This window comes from Ascaphus truei, chromosome 20 (assembly GCF_040206685.1).
Source record: "Ascaphus truei isolate aAscTru1 chromosome 20, aAscTru1.hap1, whole genome shotgun sequence".
Taxonomy (NCBI): domain Eukaryota; kingdom Metazoa; phylum Chordata; class Amphibia; order Anura; family Ascaphidae; genus Ascaphus; species Ascaphus truei.
The window spans coordinates 4790992-4816516 of NC_134502.1; the positions used below are offsets into that span (position 1 = coordinate 4790992).

Consider the following 25525-nt stretch of genomic DNA (forward strand, 5'->3'; position numbering starts at 1 on the left):
CAGTGAATCTGTTTCTTTCTCCTAGCGCATCTACCTCCTTCTTTAAAGCCCATAGTTCTGTTATAAAGAATTTCTGCATCTGGGCACAGAATTCTTTTAAGTCCTTACGACGGACCATTTCCTCATCTCGATCGTCTTCAAGGGAGGGATCGCTGTCGGGGTCCATATTGGTTGACTGCGCGGGAAGCTCCGGTTTCTCCGGTGGGGTTACCCCCTTTCGTTTGAAATATGTGGATACTGGCTGGCTTTTCGCCCGTGTAGCTTTGCCTGCCGCCATCCTCGGAGGTTTATGTCACCGACAGTATGTTTATAGTCGTATCTCAATTGTTTTTTATTGCTTTATTTAGCATTAAAGGTGCCGATGGGAGCGGAGCTCAGTAGTCAGGGCTCCTATCTCCTCACCATCGCGCATGCGCCCATTAATGTTTTTTTATCAGGATGCAAGTACTTACACACTGAGCATTTTCCACATTTAAAGTTCCCAACAGGTTTAGTATTAAACCACTTTTTTTCAACAACAGGGTTCTCTTTGATGTTAATATCACTAGGGGACAAGATTTCCAGGTTTTTTCGCTCTCCTGTATATAAATTTCGGAAACTTAGAAATGTGAGCCCCCAATATTGGGTCACTTGATAAAATAGCCCAGTGTTTTTTTTAACAATTTTTTCAATTTGCATCGTCATAAAAATGAAATTAGTGATGAATGCAACATTGTATTTTCCCCTCTTGACTCCCTCTTGATTTTTTTGTTTTTTTAACTTCGGAATTAACATTTGACTCCTATCAAGTTGTCTCACCCTATCTAGATCACTATTTAATTTTTTCAATGAATAGCCTCTCTCCAGAAATCTAGAGGTAAGGTCATTCGCCTGTGTTTCAAAATCCTTATCAGAACTACAATTTTTTCTTAACCTATAAAACTGACCACTTGGGATATTTTGGATCCAAGTTTTTTTCTCTTTTGGTACTGAGCCTGTGGAAATGGAGTAATTGAATATTACATACAATGGTTTGGCATGTAATTGAATATTACATGCAATGGTTTGGCTATTACTGAACTTAACTCCTTAAGAACTCTTGAATGTATGTCATCGGGGCCAGGTGCCTTATTTACTTTAATTTTAGCAAGCCGCCTGTAACAGGGATTTATCCGTTAAGAAACTTGCCACTAATCCAGCAGTGTGCTGGTTAATTGCTGGTGTGCAATTAACCAACTCCACCTGGCTGATTAGAGCGCTCTCAGAAATAGCCTGTTCTGAGACAGGAAAGAGGATTCCTGAGCTCACAATTGGAGTTGATCCAGGAAAGACAGACCAGAGGATTTCCTTGGTGGACCCTGGACTGACCAGAGGACAGATGTCTTGAGCTGCAAAGACACTGCAGGCTGACAGCAAGACAAAGGGGAGCAGACTATACGTGGACACACATTGCCTTAGCACACAAAGGTGCTCACACCCAGGGAGCAGAGAGGCTTCCCCTACAGCTACAAGAAACAGATAAGACTTTCTTATGGGACTGTTATATATCTGTATATTTGTTTATATAATTGGGGCTGGTAAATAGATTATTTAGAGAGGGCTGGACTACATGTGTAGATATTCTCCAAAACTGAGCTGGTTTTTCTTTGGCTTATTTTGAATCTTCTGTTGTGTTAAAGGGACAGGCGCAATAAAGCCTAATTTTAGTTTCACTTTAAACGGTCTCCATTGTGTACCTCTGAACACGTCTCTTACATCGCCTATGAACTTCTTCCTCAGTTAACCAATGGCTCATTAATATGGAGGTTGTGGCTTCCTCCTGCTGCACTACTATTGAAATAAGATTCTTCCCTAGTAAACACAGAGGCAAAGAACTTGCTATCTAATCTGCTTTCTAATTGCATGGCCTTGGTCTACCTTCCCATTCCAAGACTGGACTCTTTTGCTATAATGCTAGCTTTAGCAACAGGAGTGTATGTCTAGTTGATTTCTGGAATAATCTAAGTGAGTCAAATGCAGTATATTATTATATATGTACTGTATGTTGTATCAAGCATAGTATTTGGGTCTCTTTTGTATTCTTGTATGCAGCATATCATGTACATGGCAAACAAGATAGATACTATATGTGAATTAATTGTGTAATATCTTGATGCTCTTTTTATGTTTAGTAACTGGACAGGACCATCTTTTGGCAATATACTTCAATGTTTCTAATTCTATTATATTGTGCTTTTTGCACAGTATGGGGTGAACTTTAACAATTTATCATTCTGACCGTTGTATCATTTAAAACATTTTATAGTCACTTATATGGAGTCTAGTGGGCAGCAGGCCGACCCAGTGTTTTTTTGTTGCAGGGCAGATCTCCCACTGTGGGACCCGATAGGGTTACGCAATGATAGCTTGCATGTCACATCACCCTGCACACTTCCGGTGGATCCGATTTTGGCGCCCATGCTGGCCTATTTAAATGTGTGTTTGTATGTCACTTGTACCTGATGGAAGGTACAGTTAGGACCTGAAACGTCGCCTGTTTCTGCCACCTTCAGCCATAAAACATTTGAAATCTTTCCATCAAGATGCTGTAAGTAGCTTTTGTACTACCTATTTTCTCTCCATTGCTTTAAAGAAGCAATCAGTGGCGCGCGCGCGCACACACCATTTCCTGTGACAACTTCCTCTTCCAGCCTTTGTGTAGTAGGGCGCTCCACTTCCTCACACTCAATCCTCAAAGAGGGAACCATTAAAAAAAAACACTATCTCATCAGTAAGGATTAGTAGACCTCGATAGCTTATTTTTGGAGTTCGTCCTAGTTTTCTGGGGGAAGAGCGCTCTGTAAACCCGCTGTTGATGAGGACCACGTATGCTCCAGTTACTGACTGGCTTTCTCACATATTCGAGTACACACCACATGACATTGAACTTTTATTTAAAAAAAAAAAGTTACTGGGTTACTCCAAGGAATAAAAATAGCCATATTAAAACAAACAAGAAAGTCTCAGGACACTCCCTAGTGAAATTTTATTGAAATGTATATTCTGCAATTACCCTGATGAAGTCCAAAATGTTGGCCAGACACTATGAAGAAAATACATTTGAACAAAATGGAAAGTACCTTAGTGGGCTTTTGTCTTGGCTTGCAAAATATTGCCACATTCATACCCTTATTTCACCCTCACTCAACAATAGATATTAATATTTTCTGGTGTTCTGTATTTATAGGAAGCATTGGCGAAACGCGTTTGACGTTTTTTGGCCATTACAAGCCACCGTAGTGAGGATTTGATTCCCCTGCTCTATCTGGCTCAGCGTCCCGCCGTCTGCGCATGCGCACGCGCAACGGAGCAGGGAGCTGAAATCTGTGTATGCTGAGGGACAGGCAGCTTGAGGAGGACATAGCCTGTGCACAGGCTTTTGGAAACTCTCAGCACAGCCACCTCCAGTGAAGACCAACACAGTAATCATCTGCCAACAGGGAAATAGCCAGGACAAACCACCCCAACCCAGGAAGGGACTCGTTGTGGAGTCTGGCAGCATCTCCTCTCTATGCCTGAAATTATCGGCCGCTTGTAAGTGTTAAATCTCTTTTTTTCAACTGTTAATAAATTTTATTGCACTATTTTTTTCCCTTATATTTTTTGCTAAGGAGGATACCAGGAGGCTTTTCCTCACCCTCAACAAATACAGTCATAGAAAGAGGAGAGTACAACAATTCAAGATAATAGACATTTTGATGTAAGTGTGTCTCCTCTCATTCAGCATTATCTTTCAACCTCCACTGATCTTCCAACCACCCCTACTCCCCCCCCTCCCTTATTCAAACGAAGAGCTGTGTATAACCACTGTGTTGGTCCCTTACTGTGGTCCCCTCTCTTCTCTCCCTTATTTTATATGCTTCAAACGCCGTGGAGCCACATGCAGAGCAACGCGCCAGAGGACCCCCCTTTTTTTCTACCAGTATCTACACAGAGGTTGGTGAATCACCTCTGAGAGACTCAGGCTGCGGAACTGCATTGTACAAAGACTGAAGCTACATACTGAACAGTAGGATAACCCATTTTTGGCGCAACTTTTCTCTCTTTTATATAATTATTATTACATTTATTAAGTCAATAAATGGTAAGAAAAACCACTGTAAAAGTCTACCATGCCGTATATATGAAAAGGATACGATTGGATTTTCTGAACAAACATTTATTAGCCAAACAGATAATGGAAATATTAAAGATAAAAAGAAAATAGAACTTTCCTGCTTTGTGAAAAAAAAGTATATCAAGAAAAGCAATGTCAGTGTTATACTCATTGGTTTTGTAAAATAAAATGAATGGTGGTCCCAATGATTAACTACTACGTCTTGTTCTGTGTGTGACTTTTGTTGTGTTTATTAAGACTTGTGAGCTGAGTAAATGATTTCCCACATATGTAACAGATATATGGTTTCTCCCCAGAGTGAGTCCTGTGATGTCTAACGAGCACCGAGAGGTGGGAGAAGCGTCTCCCACAGTCAGGACATGAATACGGCTTCTCTCCAGTATGAGTTCTCTGGTGTGAAACAAGAGAAGACTTCAGGGCAAATAATTTCCCACAGTCATTGCAAGCAAACGGCTTTTCGCCGGTGTGTATCCTCTGATGTTCAACAAGAGTACAGAGACGGGCAAAAGATTTCTCACAATCGTTACATTTAAACGGCTTCTCTCCATTGTGAATTTTCTGGTGTGCAACAAGTGTTGAAAGGCAGGTGAAACATCTCCCACACTCATTGCAAGCAAATTTCTTCTCTCTCGAGTGGATTTTTTGGTGTGTAGCAAGCTGTGACTTCCATAAAAAACATTTCCCGCATTCGGAACACGAATACTTTTTCTCCTCTGTGTGAGTTCTCTTATGTGTAGTAAGGTACGATTTAACGGAGAAACATTTACCACATTCAGCACAAGCAAAAGGTTTCTCCCCTGTGTGCACCCTCTGATGTAAAACAAGCTGTGATGGCTGAATAAAACATTTTCCACATTGGTCACAGGTGTATGGCTTGCCAAATTCCCTGCAGTTATTCTCTGCGTTCACATGCGTCGTCATTGTAGGAGTTTCTTCATTACTGCCCTCCAATGTAACAACAGGTATACTACATTCTGTTATGTTTACAAGATTCTCTTCATCGCAAGACGTTGATCCCTCTTCCAAAATTCCGGCAGCTTCTCTCTCTTGATGGATGGATTCAGACGTGGTTTTGCAGGCTTCTCCCCGAACATCTTGGAGATTACTGTTTTCCATTTTCAAATCTGGGGAGTTCAAAGGTGGGGGGTATTCATCTTCCCCATTTCTGCTCATAGGACGATCTGTTGGAAAGGATAGCAGCATGAGACAGTATATATTTACCCAAGACCTATGCTTTAACATCGGAATCATTATGGCAATGTGTGAATAATTGGATAGTAGTATAAGAAAATTAGGCTATTTTTGCATACATATTTAGATGCCCGCGTATTGTTGGAGCAATAACTGATGCTACATTTGTACATATCAGACACCCAATATCACAAGCAAACAAAGTCTCTCAACAGTTCATATCCTGCAGCAGGACACACAAAACTATATTGCTGTGTGAATTTTTATATATAATATCACTGGGCAATTAATATTGCAGCTTAGTTGTGTCATAATATTGCAGCGTTGACAGTGTTTCACCCAACCTCCTGTTATATTTGAAAAGAATAATACACATTTATATTTGATGACTTGATTTGCACGTGTAGGCTTTTATTAATTGTAGGAACATTAAATGTTGAGTTTTAATAATTAAGATTTAATTAACTATTGGGGTATGTTTCTATGAGTTGATAGGCAGACCCCTCCCTTAATTATTATTCAATTGCATGTGATCATAGTACTTAAGACAGACTATCTAGGCTGTGAAGCCATATGGCTGTGTAACATCAAATTGTCACATCTAACGTGTGTGGCAGAGTTAATTTTGGAGTCGAAATTGGAGGTGAAGATTGGAGGAAGATCGGGACTCTGCACAACAACTTTGCAACTGTGAGACATTAACTTTCGAAATGCTGTGATTCTTTGTACTCTTCCTGTCCTCCAATACCTGGGAAGTCTCTCCTCCTGCATCTCACTATACCCCCCCTATTGCTTTTTCTGTTTACTGTTTCCTCACTCCTTTTTGAAAGTCTCTGTTCTCTCCAACTTCCCCACTGCACCATTATTTATACACCTCTCTCCCAACAACTTTTTAACCCTCAATAAAAAAAACACCCACAAATCCTCTATTCACACCCTCTATCTACTCCTTCCTGCTGCTGGGGATCTCCCCTAAGCCTGAACCCAGACATACACACCTGATCTCACTCATGCCTCCCTGCCACCTCTTCCCCTGTAAATTGTGTTAACCCTCTCATTTTAATACTGACTAACCTTAAAACTCGCCCCACAGATAAAGCATTCCAATAGCCTGCACTCATGGTTACGGTCCCTCACTCAGTCACTACCACCCATTGTGACCAAGCACTGCCATCTACAGCACTTATTCCCTCATCGGCTGTCACTGTAAGTTCCCCATAAAACCTCTTAGATAGTAAGCTCTTCGGGGCAGGGATTTCCTTTCCTATTGTCTGATTTTGCTGCAATTATTGTATTATTATAATTCCCTGTACTATAATCTTTGTGAAGCGCTGAGTACACTTTTGGCGCTATATAAATAAAGACATACAATACAATAGCCCCGGTGTGCACCATTAATTGTGCGTATTGCTAGAGATGGGTTAGTAACACAACCCTATCTCTATTTGGAATTTTTTTTTGAAGTGAAACTTCTTTAGTGGCACCTCATTCGTGATGGGGCAAAAGTGGATTGTGGAGACAGAAATGAAACGGATGTGACGTCAGTGCTGGCAGTTGAGGCCGGGCTGTGTTCTGGCTCAGCCCGACCCCAACACTGACATCCCACCTGCTCAAAAAATCAAATGCGGCGGCGATAGCCGGCGGCGCCGCTCCCAACGTTCCCCGCCCGCTGCCCGCTTCCGTGCCGCGCATGCGCAGTTGCCATGGCGCCACTGACTCCAATCACCGCGGGAGGAGTGGGGAGGGGGTGGCGCACAGCCGCTATCTGCCCCCGGCGGGTGCAGGCCAAGCAGCACACTGACCTGATGCTCCTGCAGGTCTTCCCACTCCCGCAGCGCCGGCAAGCTCACGGCCGCTGTTCCCCGCCCGCTGCCATGCCGCGCATGCGCAGTTGTGATGGCGCCGCTGACGGACGCCACACATGCGCAGAAGCGGCTGGCAGCGGCGCCGTTCCACCCACACGCTCCCGTTTGCCCCACACGGCGCCATTCCACCCTCCACTGAAGCGGTGGCACACGGCACAACCCGCGCAGCACAGGGGCTCGGCGCCGGGGGCAGGCTCCTGCTGCTGGAAGAAAGGGTGACCCGGGCGGGCCGGGCAGCAGAAGCGGGAGGGGTGCGGAAGGGGGAGGGGTGTGTGTTTGTGTATGTATGTGTGTCAGTCAGTGTGTCTGTGTGTGTGTGTGTGTGTGTGTATGTATGTGTCAGTCAGTGTGTGTGTGTGTATGAGTGTATGTGTGTCAGTCAGTGTGTGTGTGTGTATGTGTGTATGTATGTGTGTGTGTGTGTGTCAGTCAGTGTGTGTGTGTGTGTGTGTATGTGTGTCAGTCAGTGTGTCAGTCAGTGTGTGTGTGTGTGTGTGTGTATGTGTGTCAGTCAGTGTGTGTGTGTGTATGTGTGTCAGTCAGTGTGTGTGTGTGTATGTGTGTCAGTCAGTGTGTGTGTGTGTATGTATGTATGTATGTATGTCAGTCAGTGTGTGTGTGTGTGTATGTGTGTCAGTCAGTGTGTAAGTCAGTGTGTGTGTGTATGTGTGTCAGTCAGTGTGTAAGTCAGTGTGTGTGTCAGTCAGTGTGTCAGTCAGTGTGTGTGTGTATGTGTGTCAGTCAGTGTGTGTGTATCAGTCAGTGTGTGTATGTGTGTCAGTCAATGTGTGTGTATGTATGTGTGTCAGTCAGTGTGTGTGTGTGTGTGTGTGTGTGTGTGTGTGTGTGTGTGTGTGTCAGTCAGTATGTGTGTATGTATGTGTGTCAGTCAGTGTGTGTGTGTCAGTCAGTGTGTGTGTCAGTCAGTGTGTGTGTGTGTGTCAGTCAGTGTGTGTGTGTGTGTGTGTGTGTCAATCAGTGTGTGTGTGTGTGTGTGTGTGTGTGTTTGTCAGTCAGTGTGTGTGTATGTGTGTGAGTCAGTGTGTGTGTGTATGTGTGTCAGTCAGTGTGTGTGTATGTGTGTCAGTCAGTGTGTGTGTGTGTGTGTGTATGTGTGTCAGTCAGTGTGTGTGTATGTGTGTGAGTCAGTGTGTGTGTGTATGTGTGTCAGTCAGTGTGTGTGTGTATGTGTGTCAGTCAGTGTGTGTGTGTGTGTATGTATGTGTGTCAGTCAGTGTGTCAGTCAGTGTGTGTGTGTGTGTGTGTGTGTATGTGTGTCAGTCAGTGTGTGTGTGTTTATGTGTGTCAGTCAGTGTGTGTGTGTATGTATGTATGTATGTATGTATGTCAGTCAGTGTGTGTGTGTGTGTATGTATGTGTGTCAGTCAGTCAGTGTGTAAGTCAGTGTGTGTGTGTCAGTCAGTGTGTGTGTGTATGTGTGTCAGTCAGTGTGTGTATGTGTGTCAGTCAGTGTGTGTGTGTATGTGTGTCAGTCAGTGTGTGTGTGTGTATGTGTGTCAGTCAGTGTGTGTGTGTGTATGTGTGTCAGTCAGTGTGTGTGTATGTGTGTCAGTCAGTGTGTGTGTGTATGCGTGTCAGTCAGTGTGTGTGTGTGTGTGTATGCGTGTCAGTGTGTGTATGCGTGTCAGTCAGTGTGTGTGTGTATGCGTGTCAGTCAGTGTGTGTGTGTATGCGTGTCAGTCAGTGTGTGTATGTATGCGTGTCAGTCAGTGTGTGTGTATGCGTGTCAGTCAGTGTGTGTGTATGCGTGTCAGTCAGTGTGTGTCAGTCAGTGTGTGTGTGTGTGTATGTGTCAGTCAGTGTGTGTGTATGTGTGTCAGTCAGTGTGTGTGTGTCCTGCTGCAGCCAGGGGCGGGGTGTAACATTGCGCACCATCTCCCTCCCCCCCTTCCGCAAATTCTGCGTACCACCACCCCCCCCACACTGACTGACACACATACACACACACAGACTGACACACACAGACTGACACACACAGACTGACACACACAGACTGACACACACAGACTGACACACACAGACTGACACACACAGACTGACACACACAGACTGACACACACAGACTGACACACACAGACTGACACACACAGACTGACACACACAGACTGACACACACAGACTGACACACACAGACTGACACACACACACACACACTGACACACATACACACACTGACTGCCACACATACACACACTGACTGCCACACAAATACACACACACTGGCTGACACACATACACACAAGGAATTCACACTTAGTGCAAATAGCTAATACAGGGGATGTGTGCCGAGCACGCGCATTATAAGTCAAATTTATTTGCGTTTTGTCAATGAAATTGTATTTTGATTTTTAATTAAAACATCACCAATACAAAAGTCAAAGAAGTTTCACTTACTATGCGCGTGCACAGCACACACAGCACACACATTCGGGCGACAACCATATGTACAATATGTTTCACATACAAACTTCAGTGAGCGGTATATTCTCCTGTATATCACAAGCATGCTGCCTAGGTATCACATTTGACTCCTCCCTCACATTTACAATGTTGCTAAAAAACCTGTCGATTTTTTCCCCTCAGTAACATTGCAAAGATACGCACTTTCCTCTGCCGCTCTACTGCTAAAACTCAAACACATGCCCTTATTCTCTCCCATCTCGAGTATTGTAACCACCTGCTGTCCGGCCTTCCTGCCTCTCGCCCGTCTCCCTTACAATTATCCTAAACGCTGCTGCTAGAATCTCTTCACTCTCCTAAATCTGTCTCGACGCCTCTCCTCTTGAAATCCCTCTCCTGGCTTCAGTTTAAATCCCTTATTATTTACAAAATACTCTCATTTAAGGCAACAAACTCCTTTGCCCCATCTTATATTGCAACCCTAATTTCTCGTTATACACCAGCCTGACTCTTGTGTTCTGCTCAAGGATGTCTTCTGTCTACCCGTTTTGTATCTAAAGCCCGATGCCACCTAAAACCTCTCACGCACTGCCCCACACCTCTGGAAGGTCCTTCCCCTCAATATCCTCTCTATCCACCTTTAATAACCATCTGAATACACACTTCTTTAATTAAGCATTTGGGTAGCTCCCCTGATACTATAAATAAAAGGTAGCCCAGAAAGATGTAATTCCTTTTAATTGTTGCACACGCTGGTAATCAATTGAGATAAATATCATTGACATTAACGGCGATATGATGCATTGTTCATATAAGAACGCATTTAACCTTTTATTAGGTAATTTTAAATAAATTCAGCTACTGGAAAATACACCCTTGTGAGACAAATTAATTTGAGTACAGCTATATCCCACCTGCTGTAGCTAACTTGGCTAAGTCAGAAATGGCCATTCTCCCACAGACTAGTAATAATCACTTGTAATGAGATAGTGTTGTATTTAGTTACAAATGTGCTCCCAACCACGACAAACACGTAAAATACATAGAAATATAAACACTAGACCTTAACGTGTGCCAAGATGAAAAGACTGCCATTGCATTAAAGTGAAGCAAAAACGTTGCTTAGAGGGCTGGGAGTTGCTGTGTTAATACACAGCTTGTTATTACTGATCCTCAGTGTGGCGTGGAACTGATGCAAACTGCCACTGATTTGGCAGTGCATATAAGGACTAATGCTGTTAATGTTACTGAGATATTAACTCATCAGGGGAGAAGGAGTGGCTCAGTGAGTAAAGTGAGTAAAGACACTGACTGACTCCTGAGATTGCTGCAGGGGAGCCTGGTTCAATTCCCGGTGTCGGCTCCTTGTGACCTTGGGCAAGTCACTTTATCTCCCTGTGCCTCAGGCACCAAAAAACATAGATTGTAAGCTCCACAGGGCAGGGACCTGTGCCTGCAAAATGTCTCTGTAAAGTGCTACGTACAATTAGCAGCGCTATACAAGAACATGCTGCTATTATTATTATTATTATCACCAAACCAAGAATATACCAAATCTGACCCTATGAGGAGAAATAAATACAGCACAGCTATCTGTCAGTAACTGTAGGCTCTGTGGAGCCATTTTCCTCCCTATTCCAAATTTCTTGGCTGAGTACTCTACACGTGGTGGCACCTCCCCCCAGAGCTCACTCCTCCTCAGCTTTTTAACTTGGGAGGTCTTTTCACTTTGCTGCAAGAACAGGACTGTAAACAGGGGACTTGTCCCTGTTTAAAAATGTGCCTCTAATCCAGCAGTGTGGTGGTTAACTGCTGGTAGTCAATTAACCAACACCACCTGGCTGATTAGAGGTTTGTTAGAAAAGTCTGCCTTTGAGACAGGAAGAAAGATTCCTGAGTCTCACAATTGGGGGGACTGACCAGAGGAACACCTGTCTTGAGCTGCAGAAGGACTGGACTGTATGCTGATAGCAAGACAAGGGGACCAGACTTCAAAACCTGGACAGACATTGCTGTAGCACACAAAGGTGCTTACCCAAGAGAGCAGAGAGGATTTCCCCTACAGCTACCAGAGAGACAGATAAGACTTTACTTTCTAAGACTGTTGTATATCTGCACATATCAAAATATATGTTTGGGGCTGGGAGACATGCTAATCTAAAGGGAGTTGTGGACTGCATAAGTTTAACTAGAAATATTCCCAAGTGGAACAGAAGCTTTATTTGACCCCTTATTTGCATACGTTTGATGATTTTCTTGTGTTAAAGAAGCAGGCGCAATAAAACCAGTCTATTGCGTACCTCTGAACACGTCTCTTACAAGGACCTACTATGGTTCTTTCCCCTCATACAGAGGTAAAGGGAAGGGTTCACAGTGTAGTGTAGGACCTGCATTTTTGGTTATACCTTGCCATTTGGTATGCAGGCTTACGACGCTTTGGCCAAAGGGTTTAACCAAATAACCAAGTAATTATTATTATTGAAGTATTTAAACTTTATACTTATTACCATATATGGTTTGTCAATTGGATGTAGCATTGGGCGCCCCTGTTTTTTGTTGAGTACTCTACACAGCCAGGCGCAGACCCATAAAGAACAGTAAGCAGGTGGCCCCTGATATCGTTCGGAGTAGGTTTTGATGTTATGTTTTTTTTGTATCCCGATTTGGCCCTGTAAATAAACCCTGTTCAATTAACCTTAAAGTTTCCTGCCTTTAATACGGGACAAAAGACCCTGAAGCGTGACTGCGATATCACAACATGAAAAAAAAAAATAATAATAATTGAGTACAATTTTCATAGTTAAACTCCCATGCCCTCTTCTACTGTAATACAGGATGACTGCAGAATATACTCGTGTCTTTTCCGGCTCTGACCCTTCCCCCCCCCCCCCCCCTGCTCATAACACAGATCTCGCATCGGTTATTGTAACTTTAAATTCCGAACACAGTCCAATCAAGTTTAACTTGAGCTTCTGTTTGCTGGAATCCCCATAGGTGTGATGGAGAGGCATAAGCAATCCCCTTATAATAAAGATGAAGCCCCCCGGCCTGATGCCTCATCTGCCACATCGAATACATTCACTGTTGGGTGCAAACTCAAGTAGGTAACATCCAGCGATTATAGCATTTCTTAGATACTATACTATGTATGTGGGTTGAACAGGGAGGGAGGTAGGAGCTCCCTAAGCTCAAGGAAGCTGCTCAACATGGAACCTGGCATGGGCACATGAAGACTGCCCAGGATGGTGGCAGGCGTCCGGGAGAGCATACTGGAGCTGCCCGTGTTAAGACCCCAGTTTAGCTACCAACCGGGTAGAAGTGCATGAGGGAATTGTTTTGCGGTGTATTGTGCCAGCTGATCGCTCTGGTGGCATTTCAAGTTTCTGGGTTTGATCCCCAGCAAGGCAATGTACCAAATATACTTTTGTAAAATAAGCTTTTTTTGTTTGTGGGTGCAAAACACTCGGCTTGACCGTTTGGTGTATGTTCTAGAGGCTGTGTCTCCCTGGATCAAATCCCAGCAAGGCAAATTGATTTTTTACATTTTTTATAATTCCCCTCTCTCTGCATTTTGGTTCATTTTTTGGGCCACAAGTCCTGATTGTGTTCTGGGGACCCTAGGTGTCTCTGGTTTTGTCCACGACCTCCTCTGCATCCAGAGGCCATGAAGAATATAACTCGTGGTGAGCAGATATATTTAATGGGAATAAGTGGGGAACCCTAGCAGGTAAGCACTACCTTCTTGGGGTACTCATCGGTGGAGTGCCACGCTACCATCTTAGAGGTTATAGGCTAGGATGTTTGTCGTTTTTGGGGCTCAAAGTCATGGCATACTGCGTCAACCAACTTCTCTATTAGAATGAGAGCAGGTTTTAATTTACCGAGTGATTTGAAGATCTGGTGGCCCTCCATCATGACGTCCTTGTATATCTCCTTGTGTCCTTCCAAATATTCCCACTCCTCCATGGAGAAATAGACGGCAACATCATCACACTGTATAGGTACCTGTAACACAAGGAATCCCCACTCAGTATCCAGATATAACAATTGGTTGAGTAAGAATCTTTTACTTATGGAAATCCAGGTGAGCAAGGGAGAGGAAAATACATACAGATACATGGAAAAAAGTTTGCTCAACCAAAAGGCAAAAAGAAGACATACAAATGGTAAACCATCCAGTAGCCCTCACCTTTCCAGTTAGCAGGTGAATGATCTTGTTGGTGTGTTCCAGGACCTTCTCAGACATCAGCTTCTTGTCATAGTTTCCTTCGTGTTTAAGTGAGAACGCTGAATGCATCATGATGGAACTCTGGGTCTTGATGAGGTCTTCTGGGGCATAAGGACTATTCTTGCATGCAGCATCGTTGTCATGCTTCTTCACAATGATATAGTCCTACAGAGAGACAGTGTAAGGGATATATTGCGACATGTCCCTTTGAAGAAAGGACGACAGTTCCATATTCAAGTAACTTGCTTCGGTGGCCTTCACACCAATTCTGTCTATTGAATCACTGAATTCACTGCACCAAACTCACTGACCACTCACTAAATACCCCTTCTGTTGTCTCATCTGCCACTCTCTCACTGTAAGCGGTCACATTTTTGGGGGGAGCACAAAAAGATTGGCTCCTAGAAAGTGAAACATAACATTGTTACAACAAACCCCATAGCTCCATCTCTCTGCTGTGTCTGGAACAAGGGGCCCCGTCTACCAAGGCATCCAGCCCTCTTCGGGTAAAGAACTGAAGGCCTACCACACTCGGCAGCCTGGAGTTGGGCTTCTCTCAAATGTCATGGCCCACACATTGTGGATCATTGGTATGACCTCACCTAGAGTATTGTGTTTCGTGCTGAAGACCACGCAACTAAATGCAGGGCACAGATAGCAGTAACTTACTCACACACAGACACACCAACACACCCTCTTCAAACAACCACATACTGACAATACAACACACAGAAACCATTAGCAAGAAGACAAGAGTGGAGAGAAAACGTTTGCCCCAGACGTCTGTCCTCGCTGCATTTTCTAGACATCTGAATCCAAACGAATGCAATTTATCTGGTGAAGAACTAACTGTGAGTGTGTTCAATTTCTTGAGTTGAGTGGTAAAATGTTTCGGTTCAAAATATTTGGTTGGGAATTTGACATGTCCCTCACGCTCTCCCAGGTGTCTCCGGCTTGTGGTGTAGGTATCACATTTAAGTTCAGATATAACCTTGCTTATGTAATGGAGATGGGGTCTTTTTAATGATGGATGTTTTTCAATCACCTTTTCTCTGCACTCTTTTTGTTATTGTCTCGCTGTATTTTGGCGACTTTATTATTTACTGTTCATAGCTCCCTTCTGTCTGTGTCACTGTGTCACCCTGCGGGGGGAGGCTCATAGCTCCCTTCTGTCTGTGTCACTGTCACCCTGCGGGGGGAGGGCAGACTCATAGCTCCCTTCTGTCTGTGTCACTGTGTCACCCTGCGGGGGGAGGCTCATAGCTCCCTTCTGTCTGTGTCACTGTCACCCTGCGGGGGGAGGGCAGACTCATAGCTCCCTTCTGTCTGTGTCACTGTCACTCTGCGGGGGGAGGGGGAGGCTCATAGCTCCCTTCTGTCTGTGTCACTGTCACCCTGCGGGGGGAGGGCAGGCTCATAGCTCCCTTCTGTCTGTGTCACTGTCACTCTGCGGGGGGGAGGGGCAAACGTTCACTGAAATATGCTTCCCTCCTGTACATTTGTTGAAAAACTTTGTATTAAAAAGTTTGAATCACATCCCCCCTCTCCCTTCTATCCTCCAAACCGTACATATTAAAGTCCGTTAGTTTTTCCGGACGAGACTTATTCTGTACACCATGCACCATTTCAGTAGGCCTCTCCCCTGTACTAGGTGACATTATAGCAGCATTAACCCTCTCTTCTGCTTTTGGATGTGTGACCCAAGTCCATTATTTTGCACCTTCTGGCATTAAATTGTGGTTGTCGCACTCTTTGCCTTTCTTCCAATTGACCTAAATCATTTGTCATTTTGTTTACGCCTCCTTGCTGTGTCAACCCTGCAGCTCTTTGCGCCACCTACAGGAAGGCATACGGTACTTTCCCTGCCAGGCCATATCTCATGCCACTTAAAAAGATATTTAAAAGCACAGGTCCCCAGTACAGCTGGATCCCTGAGGCACGCCACTGGTTACCTTCCCCTCCTCGGAATGTTCTCACTTAATGACAAATCTCGGTCGCCGATCCTTCAGCCAATGTCTTAGGCTGAGCCACACACCACAGCACGGCCCTCTATGGGGCAGGCCCCAGTGGCTGTGTGTGTGTGGGAGAGCAAAGCGCTGTGACGCGTACGCTGGCAGGGAAGACAAAGATTTTGTCTTCCCGTGCTGCGGTGCGGTCACGTGGTCGGCGTGCAGCCAATGGCAGGGCAGATATGCCCCGTCATGGCCGTGCCCTCCCATCGTGGCTGTAGTCTATGCATGCGCCGCCATGCGCGCGTGCGGCAGGGAGGACTGGGGCCGTAACCTTATCCATTCTACCACCCGAAGAACCCAATTCCAAGCATAGACGGTTGTTTATCCATCTTCTATGTGGGACAGTGTCAAATGCCCTATAATTTCTAGGTAGTGCTCCACCCTGACCTTACTTACACAGTCAAACAAAAAACAATTCCATTTCTTTGACATAATCCCTGGAGACAGGTTCACTGTGTCACTCCTGCTTGGAGACTCCCAGACTTGCAAAAAAACCTGGTATCGATTCCGGCTTGTCATGTTACTCTGCTGCTTGCTCCCTGCTCCGTTCTTGGCTTCATCGAGTGCTCTTCTGTTTACCGCCTGCTCTGACCTTGGATCGTCTGGCTGCCCCATCTCTGCCTGCTCCTTTCCTGAACTCTCTGCCTACATCGCACCGCGGATCCGGAACCGCTAATTCCAGCTACCAATGAGCATCCCTACCGACTCTCACCTTAATGGAGTCCTTGATAAAGTGTATTTTGATACACGAAACGCGTAGGCGGGTGTCTACCTCCGTTTTCAATATGGACCAATAAAGGATTCTTTTTTCATTCAATCTGTTGGTGACCCACTTCGTTTGGCTGTGCGCCAGTCTTTCTCTCCCCTATTTTTTACTAACCAGCCTGAGACAAAGGTCTGTCGCTTTTAACATTGCATCTTTAAGTTTTTTTCCCACTGCCCCTGCACTGCACAAAAATATCTCCACCCTGCCCAAGAATGTATTAAATAATTTCCCACATCTGAAAAGTCAGCCCTCCTAAAATGTAAAAACTTATTTTAAAAAACCTATAGGTGTCAGAAATTGGTAACAAAAAGTATCCATACATCAAGATGTGACTCCTTAAACATAGCACCATCAGTAGACTTTGGACCTAAGACGGACCGACCCCGTAAACATGTCATTGCCATTAGAATACGCTGGCCCGACGAGGGACTGACCTCTTAAAGCTGCAGTTCAGTCTTTTTTTTTTTTTAATTTATTTTTTTACTTCAATAGTTTTATGTGTGCAATTTCTAATTACATAAAGCACTGTATAGCTGCAGGTCAATTCGTTCTCCATGTATTGATAGGTCGAAATTTGGTGACATAATTAGTGAAGGGATCTGTTTATATTCTGCTTGTCTGTCAGTGGAAGCTCATGAATATTCATGAGCAATCCTGCATTGACATGTGCTAGAGGAAGGGCAGGGCTGACAAAGGGGTGTGCCAGGGCTTGTGACAGGACATGAAGGGGCAGTGCCTTAGCAAATGGTTGTTAAAATAGAATACAAGAAAATTGGTCTTTAAAAGTTGTTTTTTTAAAAACAGAAAATGCTAAACGTATTTTTTCTTACTACAGAACTGATTTATTAAAAAAACACACATGCAGGATATTGACTGAACTGCAGCTTTAAATATGTTACTGGCATTAGTACATTTTAGTCCTAGGAGGGACTGACTCCTTAAACATGTCAATGAAATTGCAACATTTGGGTCCATCTTTCCAACCTCTAGCCTATGAAAGCATTGTCTGATGGACCTTGCTTCTGAAGGTACTTCTCCACCAGCCTTGGTGCAGAGAATGAGGTAAGAGTGGAGTTACTTGTACCTATTCCAGCAGCCCTCACCTCTCCAGTCAGCAGATACATGATCTCCAAAGCGTGAATCAAGATCACGTCAGTCATCTGCTTCTTCTCCTTGATCATCTTGTTCATCGTCAGTGAGTTAGTAAGATTCTATCGAGTGGGCTCTGGTTCTTGTGCAAGTGTTTGACCTTGAGGTAACCTCTGCCGTTAGTGACACATATTGTACTTGTCCTTCATAGCAATATTATCCTACATATAGGGAGAGAGAATATGAGACAAAGATGTACAGATATATACCCTGCAGTGGGAGGGACAGATATGAGGGACTGTGTGTCCTGTGTCCCTCTGCAGTGGCAAGGACAGATGTGAGGGGTTGTGTGTCCTGTCTGTGTCACGCTGCAGTGGGCGGAACAGATGTGGGTGACAGAAAATGGGACAATATTTGTGCTTATGAAAAAACAACATGACAAGGTACAATGTGTTAAAAACAAAAACAAAAAAAAACAAAAAAAACAAAAAACAAAAAAACCTCGGGTTTGCCATTTCTGTATAACCTAAAACCTAGAAATCACAGCGTATCCTTTAAATACTATATATGTTAATTTAAAAACTATATTTATATGGCAATGGATTATAATTTGTGTTGAGTATTTAGGCCCTTTGCTGTACACCACACCCTTAAATAGTTCAAATGAACCACCACCAAGAAAATGCATCTATTCTCAGTGTATGGTACAGACTCATCGTATAACACTGTGCTCTCCCAAGCAAACCTACTTTTCTTCCCCTCTTACAAACTCTGTCCTCTAACCCTCAGCGCCTATTCGCCACCTTCAACTCCTTTCACCGCCCAACCACATCTGCACTTACGTCCCGAGACCTCGCCACCTACTTCAGACAAGATTCAGTGAATCGGACATGACAGCTCTTCATGTCGAGCTCCACACGCCACACCTACCTCCCCTTGCACATCTACATCCACCCTCTGGTCATTTCCCCCTGTGACTCAGGACGAGGTCTCCACGCTCATCATCTCACCCTACAACCTGCCCCCTTGATCCTATTCCCTCACTTGTATACAACCGGCTGACTCACTTTATTCCCTCCAACTCTCTCTGATTTCCATCCTCTACACTCCACTGGAGACAGTACTAACTACACTGGACAGTGACCCACTCACAGGTCAGTCTAAGAGTCACTTCTCCTGGATTTCTCTGTGAAGAAGATAGGACGATTTCAAGTCTAAAATATTAATTATGCTATATTCTCTATATACACATACAGTATTTTTATAAAAATGTTTTACCAGGAAGTAATACATTGAGTTATCCCTCGTTTTCAAGTATGTCCTGGGCACAGAGTTATAAAAAGTACATGGTTACATTAAGAGAACAGGGTTATACAGTCACTTCACAGACATTTCATGCACAGATAGAGTTGTAAAATTGGGGACAAGGGATAAAGGGCTTATGAGTTTCAGATTGAAATAGGGCAGCTTTAACATCACCGAATGGCAGCAAACGTCTCACACCCTTAACCTGCGCCAAAGGCTGTCCACCTTTGGGGCAACGCAGATGCACACTGGGGTGGGTGGTTGAGATGAAATCTGCTGCAGCTGTGAACAAAAAGATCTTTGTGTCCTCATGGCTCATTAACATTCCAGTGGGTGGGGTTGACGTTCCACAAAGTACAAGCACATGTTAACCCTTAGCACGCTGGTCCTGTGCAGAGGGGAGCAGTTCTTGGGGAGCCCCATCAGGCTGTCTGCCTTTGGGGTAGCACAGATGTACACAGCATGTAGCTAGTTAAAATAAGTAATTTAGTATTAAGTTAGAAATTATATTGAAAAATGATTAGCTGACTCTGCAAAGATAAGCTGAAGACAGCCAGGTGTATAAATATTTGAAACCTTGTATGTTTAATGTCTGCTGTGTTGAATAGTATATGATCATGAGTTTGGAATAAAAGGTTAAACAGATAGTAGTAAAAGACAATACAATAAAAATATGTCTTAAAAGATAAGGAACATAGGGTTAACTATAGTTACTTAGTGACAGAACAAAGAGGTTCTTTTAAATCACGGTACATTTCTAATGTTGATGGTTGACTAAGAAGATTTGGCTGACAGTGAGAGAAACAGGTATTGCTGGAATGTATAAAGAGTGTATTTGAATGTATAGAATCAGAATCATTTAACACCAAACAACAAAGCGAAAGAGTCTCCACTCTAAGTAAACCCTATGTGCCTGAATGATGCACCCGACTGGAATGACGCTGTGAAAGATGTTTTCTGTTGTCTCTGAATAAATGGAGAAAAGAACCGGGCCGTGGACTATTTAATATATATTGAAAGGTGGGACATTTATTTGCACCCATCTAATGTATTGTATTGTATGTCTTTATTTATATAGCGCCATTAATGTACATAGCGCTTCACAGTAGTAATACATGTGGTAATCAAATAAATAACAGATAATATAAATAACAGATCATGGGAATAAGTTCTTCAGACATAAATGTAACATTAGGAAGAGGAGTCCCTGCCCCGAGGAGCTTACAGTCTAATTGGTAGGTAGAACGTACAGAGACAGTAGGAGGGAGTTCTGGTAAGTGCGTAATGAGCAAATGTTCACTCTGCTGATCACCCCCTGCTCCTTAACAAACTCCACTCCACTTGCCTCTACTGGTTCAAATCCTACCTATCCAACCACTCTTAGCATCTCCTTCTCGGGTGTCTCCTCATCTTCCCCCTCTCTCGTGGCGTGGCAGCGACAAAAAACCACCAGGACACTTCGCCACTTTAAATTTCATCGCGATGTTCACGCCCGACCGCCCGCTGTCCTCCACCTGCCGACCCAACAAGCCAGGTCTGTCACGCCCGACCAAACATCTGCAAGTTGAATGTCCCGTGCGAGACCGTTACACTGCCTAGACTGGCCGCTCTAACGTGCCATCTTTAAATGTCCCGCGGGCGGTCAGGCTTGGCTTGTCGGGCACGAGGCAGACAGTGGGTGGTCGAGTGTGAGAGCAGACATCGCAGCGAAATATCTAGTGGCAAAGTGTCCCAGCCACAGCCTGCGTGCAGGCGCCACCCCGCTAGGAAGACTGACACCGTAGGCACTGCCTCCAGGTCCCGCCTCTGTGACCACAGGGGCAAAGCACAGCGCACGTGGAATAAGGGCAGATGCCGCGCGGTCACAGGCCCTCAAGGGGTTAACGGGATCACTTATTCCACAGCTTCTACAGGCTCCGGCCCTGCCTATCACTATACAGCATACTGATGATGCTCACTCCCTGCAGCCTTCCTGTGACAGGGTGAAGTCAGGTACTGATAGTTATGCCTGGGAAACATACAACTGAGTCCTTCATCCAGCACTCAGAAGGTTAACCAGGAAGAATGGTTGGGCAATCAGGAAGTAAGCAGAGACAGCTGACCCTAGATAAGGAATGTAATGCTTGTGGAAGGTGGCTGTCTCAGACTACAGAGCTGTCCCTGTGCAAGCTGCTATCCAGATGGATTTCCAACCCTCTCTCTAAAACACAGTACGAACTTTAAAATTCTTTCCTGACTGTTGGGGTACATGTTAAAAGGTTGGGAACTGGAGATAGCCAGCCAGCCGGCCTGATAGATAGGGCTTGGATTGTTATTAAATTCTCCCAATCTGGAGTAGGTGCTATTTTCCTATGTTTGTATTGCCTTAAAGGGACAGTGTGCCCAAATGTTTAGTTCTGCTGTGGAGAAATAAAACCACTTAATATTTGCTTTAACCTGAAACTACATGTGTGGACTATTGTCTGACCGTGCCTACAGTCCGTCCTGCCACACTTTCCATTGTCTCTCTCTCCTTTATATGCTCAGCCAGCCCCTTAGCAAATTGGCTGAGCATAAACTTTGTGAGCTTACCTACTTGCTTCCTGTTGTCTTGTTCGTGTTTGTATTGTTGACCTCAGCTTGCACCCAGACTCCCGACTTCTCTGACCCCTGGACCACGACAACACTCGACTACTCCTCTCTCTACCCCTGGACTCTGGGCATCAACGACTATCCGAACTCTCCTCTCCTTGACCACGGCAAGTACCTAGACCCCTCTGACCTCTCCTACCCTGACCCGGCTACATGACTACCACTCTGCACATATCTGCTCGGTTGTTAGTCGGTGGCTATCAGTATCCCCACCTAAGCCTTGTGGTCCCGCCTTGTTTGTGGTGAGCACTCGTGACAAAGTGTATGCAAAGTACACAGACATAACGGTGAAGATGGCATCTGTCCAAGTATTAGAGAAATTAAGATATAATGTCTTTCATATATTCAGTCAGAATTTATAGAAATGCTGTTTCCTTTCTTCTAGGTCATAAAACGGTCAACGCAGTAGCTGACTTACGACAGGGGTGGGCTTATGTTGTTTCCATGGGGAAGAAATAGTACAAAAGTCTCACCCATGTAATATTAAAATCAGAATACAACGTCCGATCTATGTTGGAGAGGATGTGGTCCCAGGGGAGATGTGACTCATTTATGGTGGACATGCCCAGTGGTGCAGAACTTTTGGGTGAGGATCCAGAGTATGGTCCTAGAGATTATGGAACTGGGGATTCCTCTGGACCCGCTGATCCTTGTGCTGGCAGAGCCAGTGGACAATATCCCGTTCCCCATGAAGAAACTGATATCTCTCATTCTGACCGCGGCGAGATGTTCCTTAGCTGCGGCTTGGAAAAAAGATTGAAGCCCCATCAAGAGGAACGGTGCACAAAAGAATAAACAAAGTTATGTACATGCAGAAGCTGACTGCCCAACTAAACCAAACCACGGATCAGTTCTACCGAACATGGGAGCCTTGGCTCCAAAGATACGTAGGTAGCAGTAGAGTAAGGCTGAGGCCCCAGTACCTCCGCTGCACGCACGCCCGCGAGATTGGCGGCGCGTGCAGCCGATTCCCCGGTCTGCAGTGAGCTGCAGGAAGAGAGGACGGGGGGGGGGGGGGGGGGGGGGGGGCGGGTTTTCTGGGCGGCGGGGGAGTGACGTCACCCGGCAGGTTCGCCCTCGTTGGCTGAATCGCCGGGGGGCGTGGCTTAGCGCTCCATCGCGAGTCCTGCTCTCAATTCTATTGAGAGGAGGAGCAACTCTCGCCCCAGCGCTGCGGCCCCCCCTCGCAGCGGGCCCGGCGCCATTGAGGGGAGGGCTCTCGTCCCTGCAGCGTCCACTGCAGTAGCCAGCGGGGACCAGGCCTAAGTCCAGTACCAATCACTGTGCATTAAGTTCCCCTCCATCCCCACCCTCTCCCTTCCTTCCCCCCCCCAGCCCCTCCTTCCAACGATACCTTTTCTCTATCTTATCTCATCTATCCACTTTAAGTTCACACCTAAGAGTAAGGAGCAGCAGCTCACTGTTAAGAAACGACAACATAGATTCATATCCATAAGTATGGATCTTAATACGTATGAAAATATTTGATATAATGTGATGTTCCCCCTGCAATGTAAAGATGTGTATGTCTCAAAAAATACAAAAAAAAAAAAGATTGAACCAAAAAACAAAAACAAAAATCAGAATACAACAGAGGTTTTTGGATCAGACACGTGAATTCTTTTCTACGCCTGTGGGACAGGACCTCTGACATATGGTAACGTACAGTATAGGGAATTCGATTTGTTTTATCCTTTTTATTTTAAGAAACATTTCTGCATGTATTGTAATTGTATGTCCTTGTATGTCCGTAATAATCTTTTTTTCTATAACCTAAGCACTGTATTTGTGTGTGTGTATATATATATATATATATATATATATATATATATATATATATATATATATATATATTTGTGTGTGTATATATATATATATTAAAATAAACTTTTAATAAGTAATTCTTTGGGCTCTAACTGTACGGTTTGTAAAGAATATTTACATTTTCGGGCACGTTTTGCTACAACAGATGAGTGTGTGTGTGTGTTACGTGCATTGTTTATTAAAGAAAAATAACCGAGACCAGAGGCTTTGTATGTTTTTCTAATATCTTGTACCTTGGGTGGTGGCAGTGTATATATACGATTGAAACCAGGGGGTTAATATGAACTAATTGAAAGTACCTTGCGCAGAGACCGGAGAGCTGGTTAGAGTAGCTGTGTGTATTAACCCTGGCTGCAGATCTAAGTCACGTGCTCACTTGTGTGCTGTTTCGTGGCACACGGTATATGGGGACGGAGTGAGGGGAGATATTCTCCATTTCAGGGACCTCAGGAGGTGAAAAGTGTGACCGCTAGACAAGTGTATTAAGCCTTGTACCGTACGCAGGTCACGTGTTCACTGGTGTGCCGTATGTGACACAGGATATACACTATAATACATGGAATACATTATAACACATGGTATATAGTGGTATAGAATATAACAGTGTATACAGCAGGCCTGCACAACTCGTAACGTGAGAAGGGCCAAACTGCTCTAAGGAAAAAAAAAACTGGGCTGCACGGGTAAAATCACCATCATCATCTCTCCTCCAGCACCTCATCATCCTCATATCTCCCCCAGCACCCCTCATCATCATCATCCTCATATCTCCCCCAGCACCCTTCATCATCATCCTCATATCTCCCCCAGAACCCCTCACTATCAACCTTTGCGATACTCCCCATCTATCTCTCATACCCCCATCTCTCCCCCTCACCCACACACAATACTCCCCCTCCACATCAAACACACAGTACCCCCTCCACATCAAACACACAATACCCCCCTGCACAGCACACACATCACACACCCCCCCTGCACCTCACATCCCTCTCCCCCCTTGCACCTCACATCGCTTTCCCCCCTTGCACCTCACATCGCTCTCCCCCCTTGCAACTCACATCGCTCTCCCCCATGCACCTCACATCTCTCACCCCCCTTGCACCTCAAATCACCCCCCCTTGCACCTCAAATCACCCCCCTGCACCTCAAATCACCCCCCCTTGCACCTCAAATCACCCCCCCTTGCACCTCAAATCACCCCCCCTTGCACCTCAAATCACCCCCCTTGCACCTGCTCACCTCACCCCTCCTGCACCTCAAACCACCCCCCATGCACCTCCTCACCTCACCTGCACCTCAAATCACCCCCCATGCACCTCCTCCCTCCTGCACCTCAAATCACCCCCAATGCACCTCCTCCCTCCTGCACCTCAAATCACCCCCAATGCACCTCCTCACCTCACCCCTCCTGCACCTCAAATCACCCCCAATGCACCTCCTCACCTCACCCCTCCTGCACCTCAAATCACCCCCAATGCACCTCCTCACCTCACCACTCCTGCACCTCAAATCACCCCCCATGCACCTCACATTAGCCCCTGCACCTCAAATCACCCCCCCTGCACCTCACATCACCCCCCCTGCACCTCACATCACCCCCCATGCACCTCACATCACCCCCCATGCACCTCACATTAGCCCCTGCACCTCAGATCACGGCGGAGAGCAGGCAGGACTGCTCGCAAGCAGCGGGCACCGGAAGTGCCGCACAGCTAGAGTGTACAGTCTGGAGAGCGGGCTGAGGAGGAGGGGGAAAGCCGCCCAGTGAGTGCCGGCCGCGTGTTGTGCAGGCCTGATATAGTGTCACACAGGGGATCAGATCTTACCTGGGTGGCAGCTGGAGCCATGTGTGGGCGCGGAGGGGGCGTGGGCGGCGGGGAGGGGGCGTGGCCGGACGGGGAGGGGGCGTGGCCGGGCGCCCGTGGTCGGAGTGACTGACTGTACGCAAGTGGTGCTGGGAGTTGAAGTCCTGCCCGTTTAGTAGCCGCTACTAAAGTAAGCGCATCTCTGGCTTTGGCATCAAAGGGTAAGGACTACAACTCCCGGAGGCCCCAT

At 45.3% G+C, this 25525-nt stretch overlaps 2 protein-coding genes and 1 long non-coding RNA gene across 8 annotated transcripts in view; 2 read left to right on the plus strand and 1 right to left on the minus strand.

The window, feature by feature from the left end:
• Positions 1–3209: 3209 nt before the first annotated feature.
• On the plus strand, positions 3210–5228 carry LOC142471338 (uncharacterized). The gene is made up of 2 exons (XR_012789407.1): positions 3210–4027; positions 4432–5228. It is a non-coding gene; the product is annotated as an uncharacterized LOC142471338 (long non-coding RNA).
• On the minus strand, positions 4066–25344 carry LOC142471274 (uncharacterized). 4 transcript variants are annotated; one of them, XM_075578087.1, is made up of 5 exons: positions 25297–25344; positions 17722–17928; positions 13802–14005; positions 13494–13617; positions 4066–5316 (listed from the first exon to the last, which is right to left on the minus strand). In XM_075578087.1, exons 2-5 carry the CDS (start codon positions 17806–17808, stop codon positions 4331–4333), a joined length of 1401 nt encoding a protein of 466 aa, XP_075434202.1. In that variant the 5' UTR covers positions 17809–17928; positions 25297–25344; the 3' UTR covers positions 4066–4330. The 4 variants fall into 4 exon arrangements, with proteins under 4 accessions (XP_075434202.1, XP_075434203.1, XP_075434205.1 ...); XM_075578088.1 differs by lacking the exon at positions 25297–25344 and adding an exon at positions 25118–25259; XM_075578090.1 differs by lacking the exon at positions 25297–25344 and adding an exon at positions 25099–25259.
• Positions 25345–25518: 174 nt separating this feature from the next.
• LOC142471216 (uncharacterized) overlaps positions 25519–25525 on the plus strand; it is a 40439-nt gene continuing 40432 nt past the window's right edge. For all 3 annotated transcript variants that reach the window (XM_075578013.1, XM_075578015.1, XM_075578016.1), the window contains exon 1: positions 25519–25525. This exon is cut by the window's right edge and continues 66 nt beyond it. The gene's annotated coding sequence lies outside the window, so the exon portion shown is untranslated.

Excerpts from the sequence above, each read along its gene's own strand:
- LOC142471274 (XM_075578087.1), bottom strand. The coding sequence starts at position 17,808 with ATGAACAAGATGATCAAGGAGAAGAAGCAGATGACTGACGTGATCTTG. Across the intron at positions 13,618-13,801 it reads TTCACCTGCTAACTGGAAAG|GTACCTATACAGTGTGATGA; the intron begins GTGAGGGCTACT and ends CTTGTGTTACAG. Across the intron at positions 5,317-13,493 it reads CCAGATCTTCAAATCACTCG|ATCGTCCTATGAGCAGAAAT; the intron begins GTAAATTAAAAC and ends CCTTTCCAACAG.